This window comes from Anolis sagrei, chromosome 3 (assembly GCF_037176765.1).
Source record: "Anolis sagrei isolate rAnoSag1 chromosome 3, rAnoSag1.mat, whole genome shotgun sequence".
Lineage (NCBI taxonomy): Eukaryota > Metazoa > Chordata > Lepidosauria > Squamata > Dactyloidae > Anolis > Anolis sagrei.
In genome coordinates this window covers 19,493,247-19,514,571 of record NC_090023.1, presented here as the reverse complement: position 1 = coordinate 19,514,571, position 21,325 = coordinate 19,493,247, and the positions used below count along the sequence as shown (strand labels likewise).

The 21,325-nt window shown below is 41.9% G+C and overlaps 1 protein-coding gene across 1 annotated transcript; it reads right to left on the bottom strand.

The window, feature by feature from the left end:
• Window positions 1-687: 687 nt before the first annotated feature.
• On the bottom strand, window positions 688-18,382 carry MED17 (mediator complex subunit 17). Its single transcript, XM_060771102.2, has 12 exons — window positions 18,062-18,382; window positions 12,959-13,125; window positions 10,620-10,839; window positions 10,163-10,299; window positions 9,988-10,072; window positions 7,789-7,941; window positions 7,098-7,228; window positions 5,765-5,949; window positions 5,082-5,219; window positions 3,390-3,507; window positions 2,822-2,981; window positions 688-1,141 (listed from the first exon to the last, which is right to left on the bottom strand). Exons 1-12 carry the CDS (start codon window positions 18,288-18,290, stop codon window positions 933-935), a joined length of 1,932 nt encoding a protein of 643 aa, XP_060627085.2. The 5' UTR covers window positions 18,291-18,382; the 3' UTR covers window positions 688-932.
• Between the last annotated feature and the right edge of the window lie 2,943 nt (window positions 18,383-21,325).

Below are 21,325 nucleotides of genomic sequence, written 5' to 3'. Positions count from 1 at the left end.
CAAACAGCTCTTACTGTTAGGAAGTTCTTCCTAATGTTTAGGTGGAAATATCTTTTCCTGCAGCTTGAATTCATTGCTGTGTTCTAATCTCCGGAGCAGCAGAAAATGAGCCTGGACCAGCTTCGATCTGACATCCTTTCAAATATGTAAACAGGGATATCATGTTGCTTCTTAACCTTATCATCTCCAGTCTCAACACAGCCAGTTCCATAAGCTGCTCATCATACCGTTTGGCTTCCAGATTTTTTTATCATTTCAGTAGCCACCTTCTAGGCTCTTCTGAACATGAGAAAGAACTTCCTGACTGTGAGATCTGTTCAGCAGTGGAACTCTCCGCCCCGGAGTGTGGTGGAGGCTCCTTCTTTGGAAGCTTTTAAACAGAGGCTGGATGGCCATCTGTCAGGGGTGATTTGAATGCAATATTCCTGCTTCTTGGCAGAGGTTGGACTGGATGGCCCATGAGGTCTCTTCCAACTCTTTGATTCTATGATTCAGTGCAGACACAACTACAAGTATTCTACAAAATCAATTATTTTTTCTCCCTTTTATCTTTATTGCAGTCCTACATATGATTATAAACACCTTTCAAGCATATTCACTAGCTGTCTAGCTACTTGGGTATCCAATTTTTAAGGCCACTGTTTTTAAAAAGCACAGCTAAAAACTTTATCTAAAGGAAAGAAACAATTCTTTTCAAAAATGTCATAGTTTAATTCAACATTCAGAATTGCAACAAAAATACAAGTGATGTAAACGTGTGCAAAAGTTCATAGAGTTTGTGTTACTAATTAAGTAACTTGGTAAGGATGAAAAAAAAGGCATGAGTAACAAAATACAAAAATACGAGTTTAAACACTTTCAAAAACGCACATGCTGGCTTGTCAACATGATTTTCTTCTCGGCTTTGAAGCAGCACAGTCCTCTTTAGTGAACTAAGAGCAAGGGGTCAGGGCGGCCATTAAGAGTTCCATTTTGTACACAAAGTTGCGCCCTTCCATTTTGTTCCACTGCACTTCTTTGAAGGGGCCACGGAGGTAGTTCCATTTACTGTCCTGCAGAACGTCACTTTTGGGGAGATCCTTGCACTGACACCGTGGGAACTGCACCATAACCTTGCTGCCGCTCTCTGGTCCATTGCGCACTGCAGGAAAACCAAGGACATATACCAATATCAATAACACTATGTAAAATATTTTTTGTTCTGTGGGGTTTCTTGCTTAGGATTGCTGCCACTTGAAGCCTTGGGAAGCAATGGACCTTGTTGGGGGCTAAGCCCTGGGGCAGCCACCGGGTTGGCTCTCTATACGGCTTAAGTGGGATGACCACAAGCCGTTTAAGCCAATGTGCTGTTGCACCCAAACTGCTTTAAAATGGCTTTAGTGCTGATGTGTTTGCCCACACCTGGCCTATCTCCACCCAGGTATTATCTTGCCACTGACCAACGATAGATCAACATAGCGAATGAGTTCCCAGAATAGTAGTCAGAAGTATTGTATTGTTGAAAGCTTCCATGGCTGGACTCACTGGGTTGTTGTAGGTTTTTCGGGCTATATAGCCATGTTCTAGAAGCATTCTCTCCTGACGTTTCACCTGCATCTATGGCAGGCATCCTCAGAGTATCTGCAGTCAGAGGACCTCACAACCTCTGAGGATGCCTGCCATAGATGTAGGTGAAAATGCTTTTAGAACATGGCCATATAGCCCAAGAAACCTATAACAACCCAGTTAGAAGTATTGGCTTGAAATGGCCTGTCCAAGCCTTGATCTCACTGCGACCAACTATAGATGCATCTTGCTTCCAAGAGTCCCTGGTGTAATAACTCTAAAATAACTCCTTTTGCCCTGCCAAAGGGGTGGGCCAACTTACTGCTCCAGACCAGAAAGGGTTTCCTTAAGCTCCATCCTCATAAAGTTAACAGAAAAATGGATACTCTCAAGCTGTGGGTGAGGCAGCCTAACAAATGAGCTGGGATCTATACAGTTCCATCACACCTAATTGGTTCTATCATAAAAACATGGGGAAAGTTTATTAAACTTCAAAAACTTTGTTGTTGTGGGAGGGACATCCCGCAACCCATTTTTCAATAAATATCTCATCGAGTCTCAACCAATTTTTGTGGCAGCCACAAAAATGAAGTTTCTGGAGTATAACAACTGCTTTCAAAGTAAGTACCACACAACTAAATGTGAAATAACACTTTCAAACCAGGTACAGAAATTTTTCCAAATTTTGTTAGACAGTGTAATTTGCTTGCCGTACAAAATATGATTTTTCTGGACATGCATATAGTCGCAAATTTTACTTTCTCAGGCCTAGAGTAGTAATATGAACATATGGCCCCCAAATGCTGCTGGGCTACAACTCTTATCAATCTTTGCCTCCACAGTAAACAGTGAGATCTAATAAGATCTGAAAGATCATATATTCCTCATCATTGGTCTTGAATACAACGGTGTAGTAATTGTGATGTGGATTTCTAACATTGGAATTCTGTTCTATAGCTTCAAATATTACAACAATTTACAATTGTAACATTTTTAATCCATGATTTGTTTAGCATGATTCCTGAATCTGGCATTTGGCCTTCTTTACCCCTGACAAGCCAGAGTGACAGGCTACAATGAATCCATGTCACACTATCCAAACTATGCACAGGAGGTACATAGTTTACTGCCACTGCCACTGCCACCGCCACCATGAGCACTGATAGGCCACTTGTCAACAATAACCCCAGGCTTTCTCCAGGAACTTGGTTTGTTTTTGGAACTGATTACTGAAAGGACCACAATTTTCAGGGAGTATCAATGTCCAACACAGTACCTGAAATTGCATAGTCTCCATTTGGTGATGCCACAGTTATGGCCGATGCGTTGCCAATGCTCTCTACAGGTCCTAAGCCCACATGGTTACTGAAACTGAGCACATGCCATCCCATGACTTTGGCCAGCTGCTGAACTGCATGCACTTGATGCTGTGACATCTGAAACAAAAACATTTGTAAGTGCATTTTTCTCTCTGATTTTCCTAGTTTGTTCTCAACAGTCATCAGCGAAGACAATTAGTACTAAACAATGTACCACAGGAACTACACATATTAAGAAATGCCAAGTACAGTCAGCAGATCAATCTGGCTAAATGAGCAGCTTACAAACTATTAACTCTGGTCTAAAAGAGGTTTTTCTTATCACCCCTCCCCCTTCTTTTGTTGTTGTTATTATCACAGCCTCTTGTTCCCGTGAACATAGTAATTTTAAACTCCTCCTTATAAAAGCCCAAGCTTGTATTCAATATTCATCTGCAATCCAGAAAGTGAATTAAAGGATGCACATGTGTAACAATCAAGGCCATACAATATATACTGTAGCTGAGAAACATTTTTAATTTTCACCTGAGAGAGAAGAAAATCTTGTAGCTCTTGTTCTTGATGAGACAGTGTAATCACTCTTCCATCTCTGTGTACCACTCTGATGTGCTCAACACCAATATTCAGTTGCAGTTGAATGGACCTTGGAAATTATTAAGATACTAGAGTAAGTGCAGCACAGGCTTCATAGAACTCGAGCAAGGCAGTTGTGGCGGTAAAGTGAAAACTACTACACATCTGAGGAAGGTTAGTTGCTTCTTAAAACCTTTCCACTTGCAACCCCAGATATGCAGGTACATGATCACAGATATAGTAAAGGTTTCCCCTTGACATTACATCTAGTCATGTTTGACTCTGGAGGGTGGTGCTCATCTCCATTTCTAAATCGAAGAGCTAGCATTGTCCGGAGACACCTCCAAGGTCATGCGGCCAGGAAGACTGCATGGAGCACCTTCCTGCTGGAGAAGTACCTACTGATCTACTCACATTTGCATGTTTTCAAACTGCTATGTTGGCAGAAGCTGGGCATAACAGTGGGAGCTCACCCCGCTCCCCAGATTTGAACCACCGACCTTTCAATTAGCAAGTTCAGCAGCTCAGTGGTTTAACCCACTGCGCCACTGGGGGCTCCAATCACAGATATACAAAATACAAATCAAACATTTATTGATAACAAATCAGCTTTGAAGGCTTGCTAAACAGGCTGATTTTTCTTTTCAAGAAGTACAGCTGAAGTATTTTTTGCAGAGTTCACTGTAAAAACTGCGTTACAGATTCATGTAAATGTTTAAAACAGCCACTAGGTGGTCTTTCAGAAACCTTGTAATAGTAGTAGTAGTAGTAGTAGTAGTAGTAATAATGCATTATTTGTATTCTAACTCTTCGAGGGGAAACAGGGCAGGTTTCCAACAAAAGTAACAAAATGGTAAACATTCAATGCCAAAACCGGACAAAACAGTGGATAAAACAATCTCAAAACAAACTTATAAAACTAAATTAAAAATAATACATATTTGAACTTAAAAAAATAATATAACCCATCACTCACAATTTTAACATTGTCAGAATTGAGCTAAAGGGACCCCATTCAGGCTTGGAACCCATGTCAGCATTGCAAGCTCTAATTTTAAGCATATTATTATTTATTTCGATCCCACTTTTCGGGACGCAAAGCGGAGAACAACATTAAAAAAGCAGAGATATAACACTCCAGGGGTGAGAAAAACGGTGTATTTAAATGCTGTAAATAATAATAAATAACATGCAATAAAAATAAACAGCACCATCATAAGCATACTCATATCTAATAAAATTATAAAAACCCACATCAAATGTAGTTAGCATCTATAAAAAAAACCCCACAGTTAAGCATTCAATAGATTAAAAATCCCATCTAGCATACTCGATTGGCTCAGCAGGAAATCATACTTTCATATATATATTTCCTAACCACAGAAGCCCTTTAAGATGAGTGAATCACTAATTCAAACTCTGGATAAGAGAAGAATCTCAAAGTGATTATGAATTAGCACATAAACATCATAGCCCACTACTGATAATGGCTTCCTCGGCATTCCTCCTAGTAATAAAAGCCTCTGAATGATTAGGTTCCAGATGCCAGCATAGCAACTCAACTGCAAATTTATAGAGACATCCCATTATCTCTTCTGTGAATGAAGAGTGAAGCATAAGAGCTTCCCCACATTTCACACTCACTTGCAAATTTGCTCGTAACCTTGGGAGGTGATCAGGACTTTGACGCTTGACTCGTAGACATCGTTGATGTTTGACCAGTGGGCTTGGATTTGGGGATCTTCAATACGGCTGGCGAGGCTGTCAATGGTCCGAGCTGTTCTAAAACCATTAAAAAACAACATTTCAGAATACTTTATGGCAATTTACCTGTCCTTAACACTGAGGGTGCAGGGAGCCTAATAAACTCCATTAGAATGAAGTATTTACACACATGACAATACCTCCAGAGAGAAACAGATATAATAACATTTAAATCCAGGCAAAGCTTTCGATTCCTTGTTGTAACTAATGCTTATCTATCGCACAACCCTGTTTTGTATCCATTCATAAGCCAGTATATCGGTTCTTGATGCCACACTGATCTCCTCTGATATATCCATTAACAAAAAAAGCTCTGTGAACACGACAGCTGATTATAAGTCATCATTTGTGGTTGAGAATATGCACAAAACTCTACACATTATACAGGCAGAACAACCAGTATCCACCAAAATGGAAAAGCAGATAATTAGAACCCTTACGCAAGACAATGATAGGAAATGCCTATCTGACTTTCCAGGTCTGAACACCTTTCAACAATATAAGTGAAGTGACAGGAGTATTACATTTACAATGAACTTGACCTCTAAAAGGTGAATTCATACCTGCGTCTCAGGAAGATGTGTTTCGCCTGCTTTATAATCTTCTCCAGAAGCCCCTCACTTGGTTGCAAGGAAGTGATTTCATTTTTGTCAAAAGCCTGAGGCCCAGCTAGTCTCATTCTCTTATGGCCAAAAGGTGCACTTGCTGGGTGAGGCATCATGGTGGAGCTGAGAGTCTGCTTGTGGAACTGTCAAAGGGGGAAAAAATCATTAGAATCATAGACTCATTGAGCTGGAGGGGACCTTGTGGGCCATCCAGTCCAATCCCCTGCCGAGAAGAAGGAAAAACATATTCAAAGCAACCTCGACAGATGGCCATCCAGCCTCTGTTTAAAACCCTCCAAAGAAGGACCACCACACTGTTGAATTAGAGAAGTTCCTCTGCTGAATTAGAAGAAGCCAATGGTAGAGGACAATTATAATCTCAAGACAGAAACCAAAAAAGTCAGTGTATCATAATGCTAATCAAAGTAACACTATATACAATATGATTTTTATTATGACAAAATCAAAGTTTGAAAAAGTTAATTTGTGGGGACTACAACTCTCAGAATCCTCCAACCGTTGGGGCCTGGCTGGAGGAGTCTGGAATTCTAGTTTTAAAACTATTCTGTAAATTTCTGCATTCCAGCTTATGGTTTTCAGATGATGATCAAAAGATAAGATGGAAACTAAGATGTAACACAGAAGTTTGCTTCTGTATTTGATTCAGAACAAGAAACTGTACTTGGTTTTAAAGAAAGAGTTGCTCTTTCTTTACTGTTCTGATTTTAGAGTTTTTTTAATACTGGTGGCCAGATTTCGTTCATTTTCAACACTCAAAAACAGGGGAATTCCAGACAAGGAACAATTAGGGCCAGCTGATCGTCTCCCAACAAAGGATTTCCAGGAAAATTTGTTGCAGCCATCACCAAATCAGAGAGATTTGCATAGAGATATTATACCAGAGAGAAAGATGGCCAATTATTTTTTTAAATTACTGTTTTCAAAAAACATAATCAACCACATACACACGAACACACAATGCTACTGTCTAAAGCAGTGGTTCTCAACCTGTGGGTCCTCAGGTGTTTTGGCCTACAACTCCCAGAAACCCTAGCCAGTTTACCAGCTGTTAGGATTTCTGGGAGTTAAAGGCCAAAACATCTGGGGACCCACAGGTTGAGAACCACTAATCTAAGGGGAGGATGGGGCAGGGAGAAACGAATTCATAAAAAATTTCACAACTCTCCGTGGACACATTACATTCCCAGCTTGTACTGAAATATTACCCTCTCCCAAAAAAAAAAGAGAGAGCCTAAACACCATCTCCCCTATGCAAAAAAAAATGCATTACCTCCCTAATTAGCTGGTGCAAACTGTGTTCTAGAACATAAAGGTGATCCTCTGGGCCTTGTTTTTCAGAGGCAGACTTTAGAGATTTCTTGTCATCTGAAGAGTGACACAAAGAAATAGAGAGCTGCAACCCTATAAAAATGAAATGGAACCACAGAAAAGAACATGACTGTTACACATAGCCTTCAGCAATGCAACACACACACACACACACAGAGCAACTTTATGCCACTTTTCTAATACATACATGATACTTTCTTAAGTATAAGAATGGTTTGAACTACCATTTATTACTCCATGGAAACAAATATTAATATTAGTAGGCTTACAAACATGAAAATTTATGATTAAATAAAAATTATTTAATCTTAAGTGTACTGCTAAATCCGCGCCCCCCCCCCCTCATCTTTTTATGTTGCAATAAACATAGTTGCTTCTTTGAACTGATGGAAATTATTAGGTATTGACCAAATTCTCATTGATTCATTGGATGGAATATCAGGTCTTGCAAAACCTCCTTTTCTGTATCACAGCTCCCAAAAACTGCCAGTCAAAACAGCTAGAAGATTCTGGAGATTTTTGACTAAATTACTGTGTATATTTCCAGGATTTCTTTGATATCTCTTCCCTCTTTCTTCAAAGAAACAGGTTGCCAGATCCCCAGTTTTACTTAACTCCCTTGAGATGATTACCTGGGAATGGCTGGGAAATTATTTGGTTCTTCACGACTATGTGAGGAATTTGAGATTTAATTTGCACAGCTTCTCGAGACAGTTGGGCAAATATTTCCTTACACAACAAGACATTCTGTGCCGTCTCCAGTTTTGTCTGCCAATGCAGAGCCCCTAAACGAGATAGAAAACAATTGTCATGATCAATAACTAGATTTTTTAAAATTGCAATAGTGATCCAGAAGTTCAGTGCATCATAAAACAGGCCAAAAGGAAAGGGCCAACAAGATGTGTGAACATTTTGATACTTTTAAAGACGTTTCATGTTTTAGACAATCCTAAACAATGAGAATGCAATGTTGCGAAGAAGAGAAATAAACACACATCCCTGAGTATAGATATTTGTAGAACTTGGAAAGCTTATCACAATCTACTACAACTCCTAGAATCACCCAGCTAAGATGTTTACCTATAGGTAAACCTAATTATGGTTTTCATCTGAAATAATTATCTGCCTCATCAACATGAACTGAGAGAAGTAGCAGTGCATATTTCCTAATACTTGCATCTCATCTGTGGTTAAAAACAGCATGGATTGCATTTTGTGCCAGTCTCACCTGGCCTTCATAAGCAACTCAACATTATGTGGGAATAAAGACCTGGTACTGCAGGTAAGCAGATAACTGGGTTGCTGTGAGTTTTCCGGGCTGTATGGCCAATGTTCCAGAGGCACTCTCTCCTGTTGTTTCACCCACATCTATAGTAGGCATCCTCAGAGGTTGTGAGATCTGTTAGAAACTAGGTAAGTGAGGTTTATATAACTGTGGAGTGTCCAGGGTGGGAGAAATAACTTGTCTGTTTGAGGCATGTGAATGATGCAAATGCCCCCCTTCATTAACATTGAATAGCTTTGCACAATGGGCAGCAGCCAGGCTCCTTACTGGAGCAAACTATAGGGAGTGTACAATGCCCCTATTAAAACAGCTTCATTGGCTGCCGATAAGTAGCCGAACCAAATTCAAGGTGCAGGTATGCCCTATAAAGCCCTAAATGGTTCGGGCAACACCTATCTTCATGACTGCATCTCCTTCTATGAGCTGGCGTGAACTCTAAGATCGTCCGGAGAGGCCCTCCTTTTGCTCCCACCACTGTCACAAGTACGGTTGGTGGGGACAAAAGAGAGGGCTTTCTCAATGGTGGCCCCCCGCCTCTGGAATACCCTTCCAAGGGAAATAAGACAGGCCCCATCCCCCTCCTTTCATAAGAGCTTGAAGACCTGGTGGTTTCAACAAGCCTTTGAGAATGACCAGTTCTAGCCCAGCCCCAAACATTGTTGAATATGGCCTTATACTTCCGACCTATTACCCCAGTCATCCCTCTAATAGGCCCTGGAAATGAGCAGCCACAGACCCGTACTTCCTATTGCTGTTAGCCTGTTATAGCACTGTATTTAATTCCCGGTCCCCTCATATTTTGAGTTTGCACTAGCTTCAGCCCAACCTTTTAATTGCTCTGAACAGGCAAGATTGTTTTTAATATATATGTGTTATTGTGATAATTTTATGTTCATGTTGTTTTGTTAATTTTGTTATGCTGTTTACTCTGTATGTTTTGGTGATGTTGCTTGGAAACCGCCCTGAGTCCCCCTCGGGGAGACAGAGCGGTATATAAATAAAGTTTTATTATATATATATTATTGCAGCTTCAAAGCCTGGCTGCTTCCTGTCTTGGGGAATCCTTTGTTGGGAAGTGTTAGTTATGATAACCTTTGGCCCTGTAGTTACTTTGGACTACAACTGGCCCCATTCAGCATAGGAAGTGGTAAGGAATTATATGAGCTATAGCTCAATGTTGCAATAGGCCAGCTTGATTAGCATTGAATAGACTTACAGCTTCAAAGCCTGGCTACTTCCTGCCTGGGGGACTCCTTTGTTTGGAGGTATTAGTTAGGATAACCTTTGGCCCTGTGGGAATTATAGGAGCTGTAGCTCAAAGTATCTGGAGGGTCACTATTGGAAAATTTCTGCTTTTCCCTCATCTATTCACATGACACACTGAAGGCATGCAAATATACAATTCCAGCAAGAACTACGATTCAATAACTCCTGAACTGATTTTTCCATGACTCCTAGGGAGTTAAAGCATCAGAAGAGTACCTAATATTCATAATTACACACTTCTGAGACCTGGTAGTCAAGGAATATAACAGCATCACTATACCTGGTTTTGATTTTGGAAGAAGCCTTCTAAAAAGATTGACTGTACCAAGATCTCCAATATCTGGTGCTTGTTTCTGAATAGATACCTAGATTTTAAAGAAGAAGAAGAAAAAAGACTAGGTTGCTTTGTATTCTTTGAACATTAATAAAATCCACAAAATATAATGTGGACTAACCTTGATATAGGCCGTTCCCTCTAAATCACTGGGGATCTGAACATCCAGCGGACAATAATCTTCAGGAATCTTTTTATCCAGATCTATGTCTGTGTTTTTGATTACTTCAAACGTACCATGATGAGGAAACAGAGACCCTGAGAAGCAAAAGGTTGTATGATCAGCCTGTTAAAGACAACTAATCCTTACAGTGTACATTACAAAATTCCAAAATATTAGAGATTTTAGTACTCGTCATGTTGCTGCATTAACATTTTGACGGAAATCAGTGAGATCCTTAAAGGCTTCAGTAAATAGCCACGTGCTGTTCAATGGTGCTGAAATAAAGTGGTGGAGGTACTAATTTATCTTCTCGCTTGTTATATTATTTCATGAGACAACACCTAAATATTTCAGGAAGATGTGGTGTTCAATGGCATCTTATAACATTCAGGTAGTGTTAAACTTCTTTGCCTACCTGCACTCCTGTAGCTCAAGTCGCCAAGGATTTTATCTCCCACTTTCCTTAGCTTCCAGTGTTGCCTCAGTCGTAGCAATTCAGAATTGAAGTCTCTTTGTCGCTTGTTCTCTTGACTTTCTGCCACTGATTTAGACAACCTTTCTGCTCCTTTCAGTAGAATTTGAGCTGCTCCAGCCAATGATTTCTTCTTGGAAACCAACTGTAAAACCTGAGGATTCTATAAATGAACAAACAATTCAGAACTGCAATCAATCAATCCCAATGTGATCATGTTCCCTCACACTAGTTTAAAAATTCAAAAAGAAAGCAAACCAGCAAAGATAATGATCAAAAATTCTCAAACTGTAACAAGCAAACCTTTCCTGCTGAAAATTAAAGGCAGATACAGATTGTATCATTCACCAACATGAATCTGAAATACTGTGTTTGCCTTTGTTCCCCTTCGGAAGGAGAAGGGCGGGGTATAAATATAGGAAATAAAAAAAAATGTAGTTTGGCCCTCTTGGCTTTTTGTATTCTAGGTAAAGGTAAAGGTTTCCCCTGACATTAAGTCCAGTCGTGTTCGGCTCTGCAGGTCGGTGCTCATCTCTATTTCTAAGCCGAAGAGCTGACGTTGTCCGTAGACACCTCCAAGGTCATGTGGCCGGCATGACAGCATGGAACGCTGTTACCTTCCCACTAGAGAGGTACCTATTGATCTACTCACATTTGCATGTTTTTGAACTGCTAGATTGGCAGAAACTGGGGCTAATATGCTCATGCTGCTCCCCGGATTCGAACCTGCAACCTTTCCATCAGCAAGTTCGGCAGCTCAGCACTTTAACCCACTACACTCTAGATGTGATGTAATTGCTCCTCCCTTCTCTCTCAGTGCTATACTTGTTGTTCTGAAGAGCAAATATGCCTGCTCAGCTCCTGGGAATTTTTCATCTACTGTTGTATGACATTTTACAAGGTTTACTTGGATTAAACCATCTGAATCTTATCTGTCTCTCAGTTGAGTTGAACACTGTCTGACAACATATACCTGGTGTAAATATTGGTTAAATAGAGATAGCTACAGGACTCTCCCACAACTCACACTTGTAACCAGACCATTCAGTCAGAATAGACTGCATGTAGCCAATGGGGCATAATTACACCAGTAGAGTAAATAAATCAATCATGATCTAACTGTTTTTCAGGCTCTAGAGCTCTCCAGCAAAGAAGTCTAAACTAACTTCCTTCATGTTATCTTTCTACTTGCAGGAAATGATGTTACTATTCAGATGAACCTTTAGTAAGTGATTCTGCTTGCTGCAGAAGGACATTCTAACAGGCTGGGTAGTTTATTCCCAGTTTTTGGTGTGGTTTTAAATGGCGCTCCATGCAGTCATGCTGGCCACATGACCTTGGATGTGTTTGCGGACAATGCTGGCTCTTCGGCCTAGAAATGGAGAGGAGCGCTAACCCTCAGAGTCGGACACGACTAGACTTAATGTCAGGGGCAAACCTTTACATCTACTTAAATTGGATTCTAACTGTGTTATGCTTTCATTCATACTGGCATAGACAGAGACCAAATAAATCACCAAAATGTAACAAAGAAAGCAAATATTGAATTTCAGGAACAGTTATTGGAGCAGTTTTAAATTGGGTTTTAATTCTTATGCTTTGATTCACAATAGCAAGTCAAAATTCTGGGAAATCACAGCGTACAGTGGATAAATAGTTTGCTATTGCACACAAGCCATTCATTCCTACCACACTCTTCCTGCTCTTTTAGGAACACCTGAACAAATAAGAAAAATTGTGCTTTGTGTGTCTTTTGAAAAATGGATCCTATCAGATGCTTACTTTACATGCCAAGATTCATAAACAATGAAAATATTGTGGCTTATATCCTGGCTTGTAATGGAACCAGCAAGTCATGATTCCATAATTGGGTGACAAAGAATTCCCCCAGGCAGTAACAAGCCATACCTAAAAACTGTCAGGCCATCAAATACTAATCAAGGTGGCCAGCTGAAACATTCACACTTAGGTCCAACAGACAAAAGTTCTTTCTCCCACCCTGGACTTTCCAAAGACATAAAAACCCAATTTTTCTAGTTTCTAACAGACCTCACAACCTCTGAAGATGCCTGCCATAGATGCAGGCGAAACATCATGATAGAATGCTTCTAGAACATGGTTACGTAGCCCGAAAAACCTACAACACCCCAGTGATTCTGGCCATGAAAGCCTTCGACAATACATTGAGACTGTTCACACAATAACCCAAGCAAATGAAAATAATTAAAACTATTAACAACAGCTGTCCCTGAAGAGAATATGCGAAACAACTTGCATAGTACCTGCTTTTGTGAAATTGGTTCTTGAATAACTGGATCCAGAGTCATGAATTTTTTATCTTTAACAATGGTAAGAACATCATAGAGAACACACATCTCTGTCAAAGCACTTCTTAAATTATTCCTCACTGAATCCCAAGGCCAGAGGGAAGGCTGAAACTTCACCAAACCTAAAGAACATTAAGAAGAAAAATTGGAAGATTAAATTATGGGATTACTGGGAGAACCATTTTCCTTCAACAGATTCAGCCACAAGAATTTACAGGCCATCAGACGCTATGGATATATATCTACTTCTCAAATCTTCCTTTACTTACAAAACTTCATTTTGCTGGAAATTCTTCAATATCAAAAAAGAAAAAAAATGAAAATAGCACACTAGAATCCTTGGAACAAACTTGCCCCTTACTACATATTTCTCTTTGAAAAGATCTTCCAGATACAGATACAATCCCTAACCTCCGCAGAGTGGAGGGCCCATTAAGATTGTCCGCCCTATGAGGCTTATAGATTTTAAAGTGTTTTGAACTATTGTCAATGCTTATGTTATTGTCTATGTGATTTATTTTAAATGCATGTATTGTTTTTATTATTGCTTGTATTGTTGTATTGTGGGCTCAGCCTCATGTAAGCCACACCGAGTCTCTTGAGGAGATGGGTTTTTTTTGTCGTGTCAGGAGCAACCGCTCCTGTTGTGAGAGAATTGGCCGTCTCCAAGGACATTGCCCAGGGGACGCCCGGATGATTTCTGATGTTTTATCATCCTTGTGGGAGGCTTCTCTCATGTCCCTGCATGAGGAACTGGAGCAGATAGAGGGAGCTCATCTGCCTCTCCCGGGATTCGAACCTGCGACCTGTCGGTCTTCAGTCCTGCCAACACAGGGCTTTAACCCACTGCACCACTGGGGCTCCGAGGAGATGGTAGCGGGGTACAAATAAAGATGATGATGATGATGATTATTATTATTATGGATCTAGAAGGGTTCCTGACGGTTCTTGGGGAATTTCCCACCACCGAGGTAGGTAATTCTATTGATGTCCTGGTCGCTCTCTATAACAGGGAGATGACCAGGGCAATAGACACAATTGCTCCAGAGCGACCTCTCTCAAGGTAGCAGAGCTAAACCAGCCCCCGGGTTCAACGAGGAGCTGGCAGCGATGAAGCGAACAAAGAGAAGTCTAGAGGGCGTGTGGCGATCATCTCGCAGCAAGTCAGACCAAGCACGGGTGTGCGCCTATGCAAGGGCATACTCCGCAGCAGTGAAGGCTGCAAGTAAATCTCACATTGTGGCCAACATTGCGTCCGCGAGGAATCGTCAAGCTGAGCTGTTTCGAATGGTCAGAGGTTTGTTGAAACCCACCAGCCATGACAGGGTCCCTGGCCCTTCGGCAGCTTGCTGTGAGACATTTGCTCAGTTCTTCGCGGATAAAGTCCCTCTGATTCGCTCCGACCTAGACGCCACAGTTACTAGTCTCTGAAGATGTAGCAAGAGCACCTGCTTGTCCGGTTTTAATGGATTCATTTCAATTTGTGCAACCCGAGGACGTTGCCAAGATTCTTGGAGAGGCGAGGGCGACCATGTGCATCCTGGACCCCTGCCCATCCTGGCTGATAAAGGAAGCCAGAGGGGGTTTGGTAGAGTGGGTCAAGGTGCTGGTTAATGCCTCCTTTCGGGAGGGCAAAATTCCAGTGAGCCTAAAAGAGCCTAAAATTCCCAGCAATATGTCCTCAGAATGCACTTTAACTATTGGATTGGATTGGACTGTGCTCCCCTCGTTTCTTTTTAAAGCCCTCCTACCAGATATATCCTACCTTGGGTTGTTGTAGGTTTTTTTGGGCTATATGGCCATGTTCTAGAGGCATTTTCTCCTGACGTTTTGCCTGCATCTATGGCAAGCATCCTCAGAGGTAGTGAGGTCTGCTGGAACTAGGAAAAAGGGGTTTATATATCTGTGGAATGACCAGGGTGGGACAAAGGACTCTTGTCTGTTGGAGCTAGGTGTGAATGTTTCAACTGACCACCTTGATTAGCATTTGATTGTCTGACAGTGCCTGGAGCAATCTTTTGTTGAGAGGTGATTAGATGTCCTTGTTTGTTTCCTCTCTGTTGTTGTGCTGTTCTAATTTTAGAGTTTTTTAATACTGGTAGCCAGATTTTGTTCATTTTCATGGTTTCCTCCTTTCTGTTGAAATTGTCCACATGCTTGTGGATTTCAATGGCTTCTCTGTGTAGTCTGACATGGTGGTTGTTGGAGTGGTCCAGCATTTCTGTGTTCTCAAATAATATGCTGTGTCCAGGCTGGTTCATCAGGTGCTCTGCTATGGCTGACTTCTCTGGTTGAAGTAGTCTGCAGTGCCTTTCATGTTCTTTGATTCGTGTTTGGTGGTCCCTATGTAGACTTGTCCACAGCTGCATGGTATACGGTAGACTCCTGCAGACTCCTCCTATCTTGTTCATGCCCAGCGTTTATTTATAGTTATATAGTTATATAGTTATGCCCAACTATTACATTTGGCCCGGCCATAGGTTTTTAAATCCTTGTGTGATATTGTTTATATGTGATTTTATTAACTGTATTGTATTGTATTGCTTTTGTTTATTGCTTTTCTTGTTTATTGATGTGTTGTTGGGCTTGGCCTCATGTAAGCCGCTCTGAGTCCCTTGGGGAGATGGTGGCGGGGTATAAATAAAGTATTATTATTATTATTATTATTATTATTCTGGGTCGGCCCCTCTTCCTTTATTATTTTATTATTATTAGAAAGTGTTAAACTGTAATAATAATAATAATAATAATAAGAAGAAGAAGATGATGATGATGATGATGATGAAGAAGCACAAACCTTGGGGTTTGCCTTTTAACAATTATTATTATCATTATCATCCCTTACATAATAAGAGTAATAATGATAATGATAATGTTATTAGAAAGTGTTAAAGACCTGGTCACGGCACTGAGACGGCCTTGGTCGCCTCGGTGGATGACCTCTGTAGAGAGCTGGACGGGGGGGGAGTGTGACTCTGTTGGTTCTCTTGGACATCTCAGCAGCTTTCGATACCATCGATCATGGTATCCTTCTGGGACAACTCTCTGGGATGGGTCTCGGGGGCACGGTTTTGTCGTGGCTCCGGTCCTTCCTGGAGGGTCGATCCCAGATGGTGAAGCTGTGAGACGCCTGCTTGGACCCCTGGCCTTTGACCTGTGGAGTCCTGCAAGGCTCTATTTTGTCTCCCATGCTTTTTAACATCTACATGAAACCACTGGGAGAGGTCATCCGGAGTTTTGGAGTTAGGTGCCACCTCTATGCAGATGACACACAACTCTACTACTCATTCCCACCTAACTCCAAGGAGGCCCCTCGAGTGCTGAACGAGTGCCTGGCCGCTGTGGCTATCTGGATGAGGATGAACAAGCTGAAGATCAATCCCAACAAGACAGAGATCCTTCTGGTCGATCGTAAACCGGATCGGGGTATAGGGTGGCAACCTGTGTTGGACAGGGTTACACTCCCCCTGAAACCACAGGTCCGCAGTTTGGGAGTCCTCTTGGATTAATCACTTACGCTTGAGGCTCAGGCGTCGGCGGTGTCCGGGAGGGCTTTTGCACAACTGAGACTCATGCGCCAACTGCGACCGTACGTCGCAAAGGCTGATCTGGCCGGGGTGGTCCATGCCTTGGTCACCTCCAGATTGGACTACTGTAATGCGCTCTACATGGGGCTGCCCTTGAAAATGGCTCGGAAATTCCAACTGGTCCAACGGGCGGCGGCCAGGATATCAACTGGCGCTCCTTACAGAGAGAGGTCAACCCTCCTGTTTAAGGAGCTCCATTGGCTGCCGTTCATTTTCCAGTCCCAATTTAAGGTGCAGGTGCTTACCTACAAAGCCCTAAACGGTTTGGGACCTGCCTACCTGCGTGACCGCATCTCCGTTTATGAACCCACGCGTTCTCTTCGCTCATCCGGTGAGGCCCTGCTCGTGATCCCACCTGCGTCGCAAGCATGTTTGGTGGGGACGCGGGACAGGGCCTTTTCTGTGGTAGCTCCCCGACTTTGGAACACCCTCCCCAAAGACATTAGACAAGCCCCTACATTGGCAGTCTTTAGGAAGAGTTTGAAAACCTGGCTGTTCCGATGCGCCTTTCCAGAATAAGAACTCCAGCAATATTTCCCAGAAGCACTTTATCAGAGTTTTAAGATGGTCTGCACATTGTTTATTTATTATTATTTATTTCGAGGTTTTATATACCGACCCTCTCACCTTCAAAGAGGGATTCGGACCGGTTCACAACATGTGTTAACATACAAAAAATATACAATAACAACACAATGCCACTTCATTACACGATTAAAATATCAGCACCATACACACTAAAATATTAACATCCTAGTTAAAAGAGCCAAATCGTCCAACACCATCACAATCACATTCATCATCCTCCTTTCATGTGGGCAAAGAATTAAATCAGTTGTCAAATGCCGCGTTCCACAACCAGGTCTTTGTTAGTTTCCTGAACGTCATGAGGGAGGGGGCAGTTCTAATCTCTAATGGCAGGGAGTTCCAAAGTCGAGGGGCCACCATCGAGAAGGCCCTGTCCCTCGTCCCCACCAGCCGTGCTTGTGCAGGCGGAGGGACCGAGAGCAGGGCCCCTCCAGACGATCTTAGTGGTCTTGATGGTTCGTAGGGGAGAATACGTTCGTAGGGGAGAATACATTGCACTTACCCTAAAATCCTACATCCACCTGTCACACCCAGCACTTTTAAGTCTGTACCCATTACATTCGGCCCGGCCCTAGCTTTATTGAGTTATGGTGTATTGTTTTTATTGTTTACTGCTATTGTTTTATTGTTTGATTTGCTTTAAGTTATGTGTTTTTGTTATGCTGTTGTTTTATTGAGGCCTCGGCCTGTGTAAGCCGCATCGAGTCCTTCGGGAGATGCTAGCGGGGTATAAATAAAGTTAATAATAATAATAATAATAATATGATAATGATGAAGTACAAGCCTATTAACAATTATTATCATGATCACCCCTTACATAATAAGAGTAATAATGATAATAATATTATGCTGCTGTACAAGGTGCATGCGGGGCCTCCCTCACCTTCCTCCTCCTCCTCCTCCTCTCCTCCTGCGGCCCAGTCTCGGCTGGGCTCGTCCTCCTCGGAGCCGGAGCTGCCTTGGCTGAAGTCGATGCGCTGGGCCAGGCGGGCCAGGTTCTGCGACATGGACAGCGGCTGCACGTAGGTCTCGCTCCCGTCCAGGCCCACCTCCTGCACATGCTTCTCGCACGCCGACTCGATGCTGATCCGCACCGCCTGCACGCCCGACATTTTCCCGGCCCTCCTTCTTCTTCTTCCCCTCAGCGGCAGGCTCTCCTCCTCAGGTAGGCCGCGCTGAGCATGCGCAGTAAACAACTACGGCGTCCGCACGGGCTCAGCAGGCCAAGAAGGGCTGACGTCACCTGCCGCCAGCCAATCGGTACGAGTGTGCCTTCGGGTCTTTTCGGAATGGCTCGGGATTCGGAAACAGACGCAGAGATTCCCCGAGTCCTCTCTTCAGGGATTTTGTTGGACTTCAATTCCCAGAAACCTCAGCTGCTGTAGTCAATGAGCAGGGATTCTGGGAGCTGAAGTCCAAAACTTTTTGAAGGCTTGAATTTGAGAATCATAGAATCAAAGAGTTGGAAGAGACCTCATGGGCCATGCAGTCCAACCCCCTGCCAAGAAGCAGGAATATTGCATTCAAATCACCCCTGACAGATGGCCATCCAGCCTCTGTTTAAAAGCTTCCAAAGAAGGAGCCTTCACCACACTCCGGTGCAGAGAGTTCCACTGCTGAACAGCTCTCACAGTCAGGAAGTTCTTCCTCATGTTCAGATGGAATCTCCTCTCTTGTAGTTTGAAGCCATTGTTCCTTTGCATCCTAGTCTCCAGGGAAGCAGAAAACAAGCTTGCTCCCTCCTCCCTGTGGCTTCCTCTCACATATTTATACATGGCTATCATATCCCCTCTCAGCCTTCTCTTCCTCAGGCTAAACATGCCCAGCTCCTTAAGCCGCTCCTCATAGGGCTTGTTCTCCAGACCTTTTATCATTTTAGTCGCTCTCCTCTGGACACATTCAAGAAACTTGGGAAGTTCTCTGCTGCTTGTTGCTGTTGCTCAAGAATAAAAATTCTCCAGTGCATCTACACTGGAAAATAAACGCACTTTGACACCACTTTGACTGCCATCACTCAATACTATGCAGTGAGTTGTAGTTTTATAAAGGCCTTTGGTGCCTCTCCAGACTACAAATTCCACGATTCCATAGCATTGAACTCTGGCAGTTAAAAGTGGTATCAAACTGCATTCATTCCATAGTGTAGATGCAACCCTTAAGATTTCTCAAGCTTTATATCTTTGGGTGTATCTACATTGTAGAATTGTTGTAGTTTGACACCACTTTTACTATGACTCTACACCCCTTTCTACACTGCCATATAATCCAGATTATCAAAATAGGTAATCCACATTATGTGCTTTGAACTAGACTACATGAGTCTACACTGCCATACAATCCAGTTCAAAGCAGCTAATCAGGATTTTATATGACAGCGTAGAAGGGGCCCACATTGTAGAATTGTTGCAGTTTGTTACCACTTTAACTATGACTTTACGCCCCTTTCTACACTGACATATAATCCAGATTATCAAAATAGGTAATCCACATTATGTGCTTTGAACTGCATTACATGAGTCTACACTGCCATACAATCCAATTAAAAGCAGATAATCTGGATTTCATATGACAGTGTAGAAGGTGCCTACATTGTAGAATTGTTGCAGTTTGGCACCATTTTCACTTGCTGTATTTCTCCCATTTTAAGACTAACCTTTTTCTTATGTCTAAAAATGCTGTGTCTTATGTATTTTAGTGATAGTGATGGTGGTACTGAGATTATTTATTTACTTTATTTATATACTGCCTTTCTCAGCCCTCAGGCAACTCAGGTAGTTACCACTTTTGATACATGCAGAGACATCTCTGAACATGTTTTAATGCTTTTTAACTGTGATTTTTTTAATACTCTTTATGTTTGTGCTAATGCTTTTATGTTAAGCCGCTTTGGATTTCCTTTGAGAGAGTTAAAGCAGGCATAAATAAATATAATAATAATAATAATAATAATAATAATAATAATAATAATACACTAGTTGTCCCCTGCCACGTGTTGCTGTGGCCCAGTCTGGATATATGTGTTTTGTGTGTGTATATATATGTATATGTGTGTATATATTTGTGTATATATGTATATACATGTTTGCATATATGTGTGTGTATATATATATACACACGCATACATATACACACACACATATACATACATGGTTTTGTTCATGTGTGGTAATGTATTTTTTGTTTTTTGGCTTTTTAAGTCCCTTCCGCTATGTTTTTCAGTGGTTTTATGAGTGATAGAATCATAGAATCAAAGAGTTGGAAGAGACCTCATGGGCCATCCAGTCCAACCCCCTGCCAAGAAGCAGGAATATTGCATTCAAATCACCCCTGACAAATGGCCATCCAGCCTCTGCTTAAAAGCTTCCAAAGAAGGAGCCTCCACCACACTCTGGGGCAGAGAGTTCCACTGCTGAACGGCTCTCACAGTCAGGAAGTTCTTCCTAATGTTCAGATGGAATCTCCTCTCTTGTAGTTTGAAGCCATTGTTCCGCGTCCTAGTCTCCAAGGAAGCAGAGAACAAGCTTGCTCCCTCCTCCCTGTGGCTTCCTCTCACATATTTATACATGGCTATCATATCTCCTCTCAGCCTTCTCTTCTTCAGGCTAAACATGCCCAGTTCCCTAAGCCGCTCCTCATAGGGCTTGTTCTCCAGACCCTTGATCATTTTAGTCGCCCTCCTCTGGACACATTCCAGCTTGTCAATATCTCTCTTGAATTGTGGTGCCCAGAATTGGACACAATATTCCAGATGTGATCTAACCAAAGCAGAATAGAGGGGTAGCATTACTTCCTTAGATCTAGACACTATGCTCCTATTGATGCAGGCCAAAATCCCATTGGCTTTTATCAATGGTCACTTGTTGGCCTGATAGGTGTATTGTGTCCAAATTTGGTGTCAATTCGTCCAGTGGTTTTTGAGTTATGTTAATCCCACAAACAAACATTGCATTTTTATTTATATAGATAACACTGGGTACTGTGCCAAAAGATCTCAGCCAGCATTTGAAAACAATAAACATTGACAAAATCATGATCTGTCAATTGCAAAAGGCCATTTTACTTGGATCTGAACGTATCATTTGAAAATACATCACACAGTCCTAGACGCTTGGGAAGTGTTCCACTTGTGATTCTGTTATATGAAATC

Excerpts from the sequence above, each read along its gene's own strand:
- MED17 (XM_060771102.2), bottom strand. The coding sequence starts at position 18,290 with ATGTCGGGCGTGCAGGCGGTGCGGATCAGCATCGAGTCGGCGTGCGAG. Across the intron at positions 10,073-10,162 it reads AGGGAACGGCCTATATCAAG|GTATCTATTCAGAAACAAGC; the intron begins GTTAGTCCACAT and ends TTTAAAATCTAG. Across the intron at positions 5,220-5,764 it reads CACATCTTCCTGAGACGCAG|AACAGCTCGGACCATTGACA; the intron begins GTATGAATTCAC and ends TAATGGTTTTAG.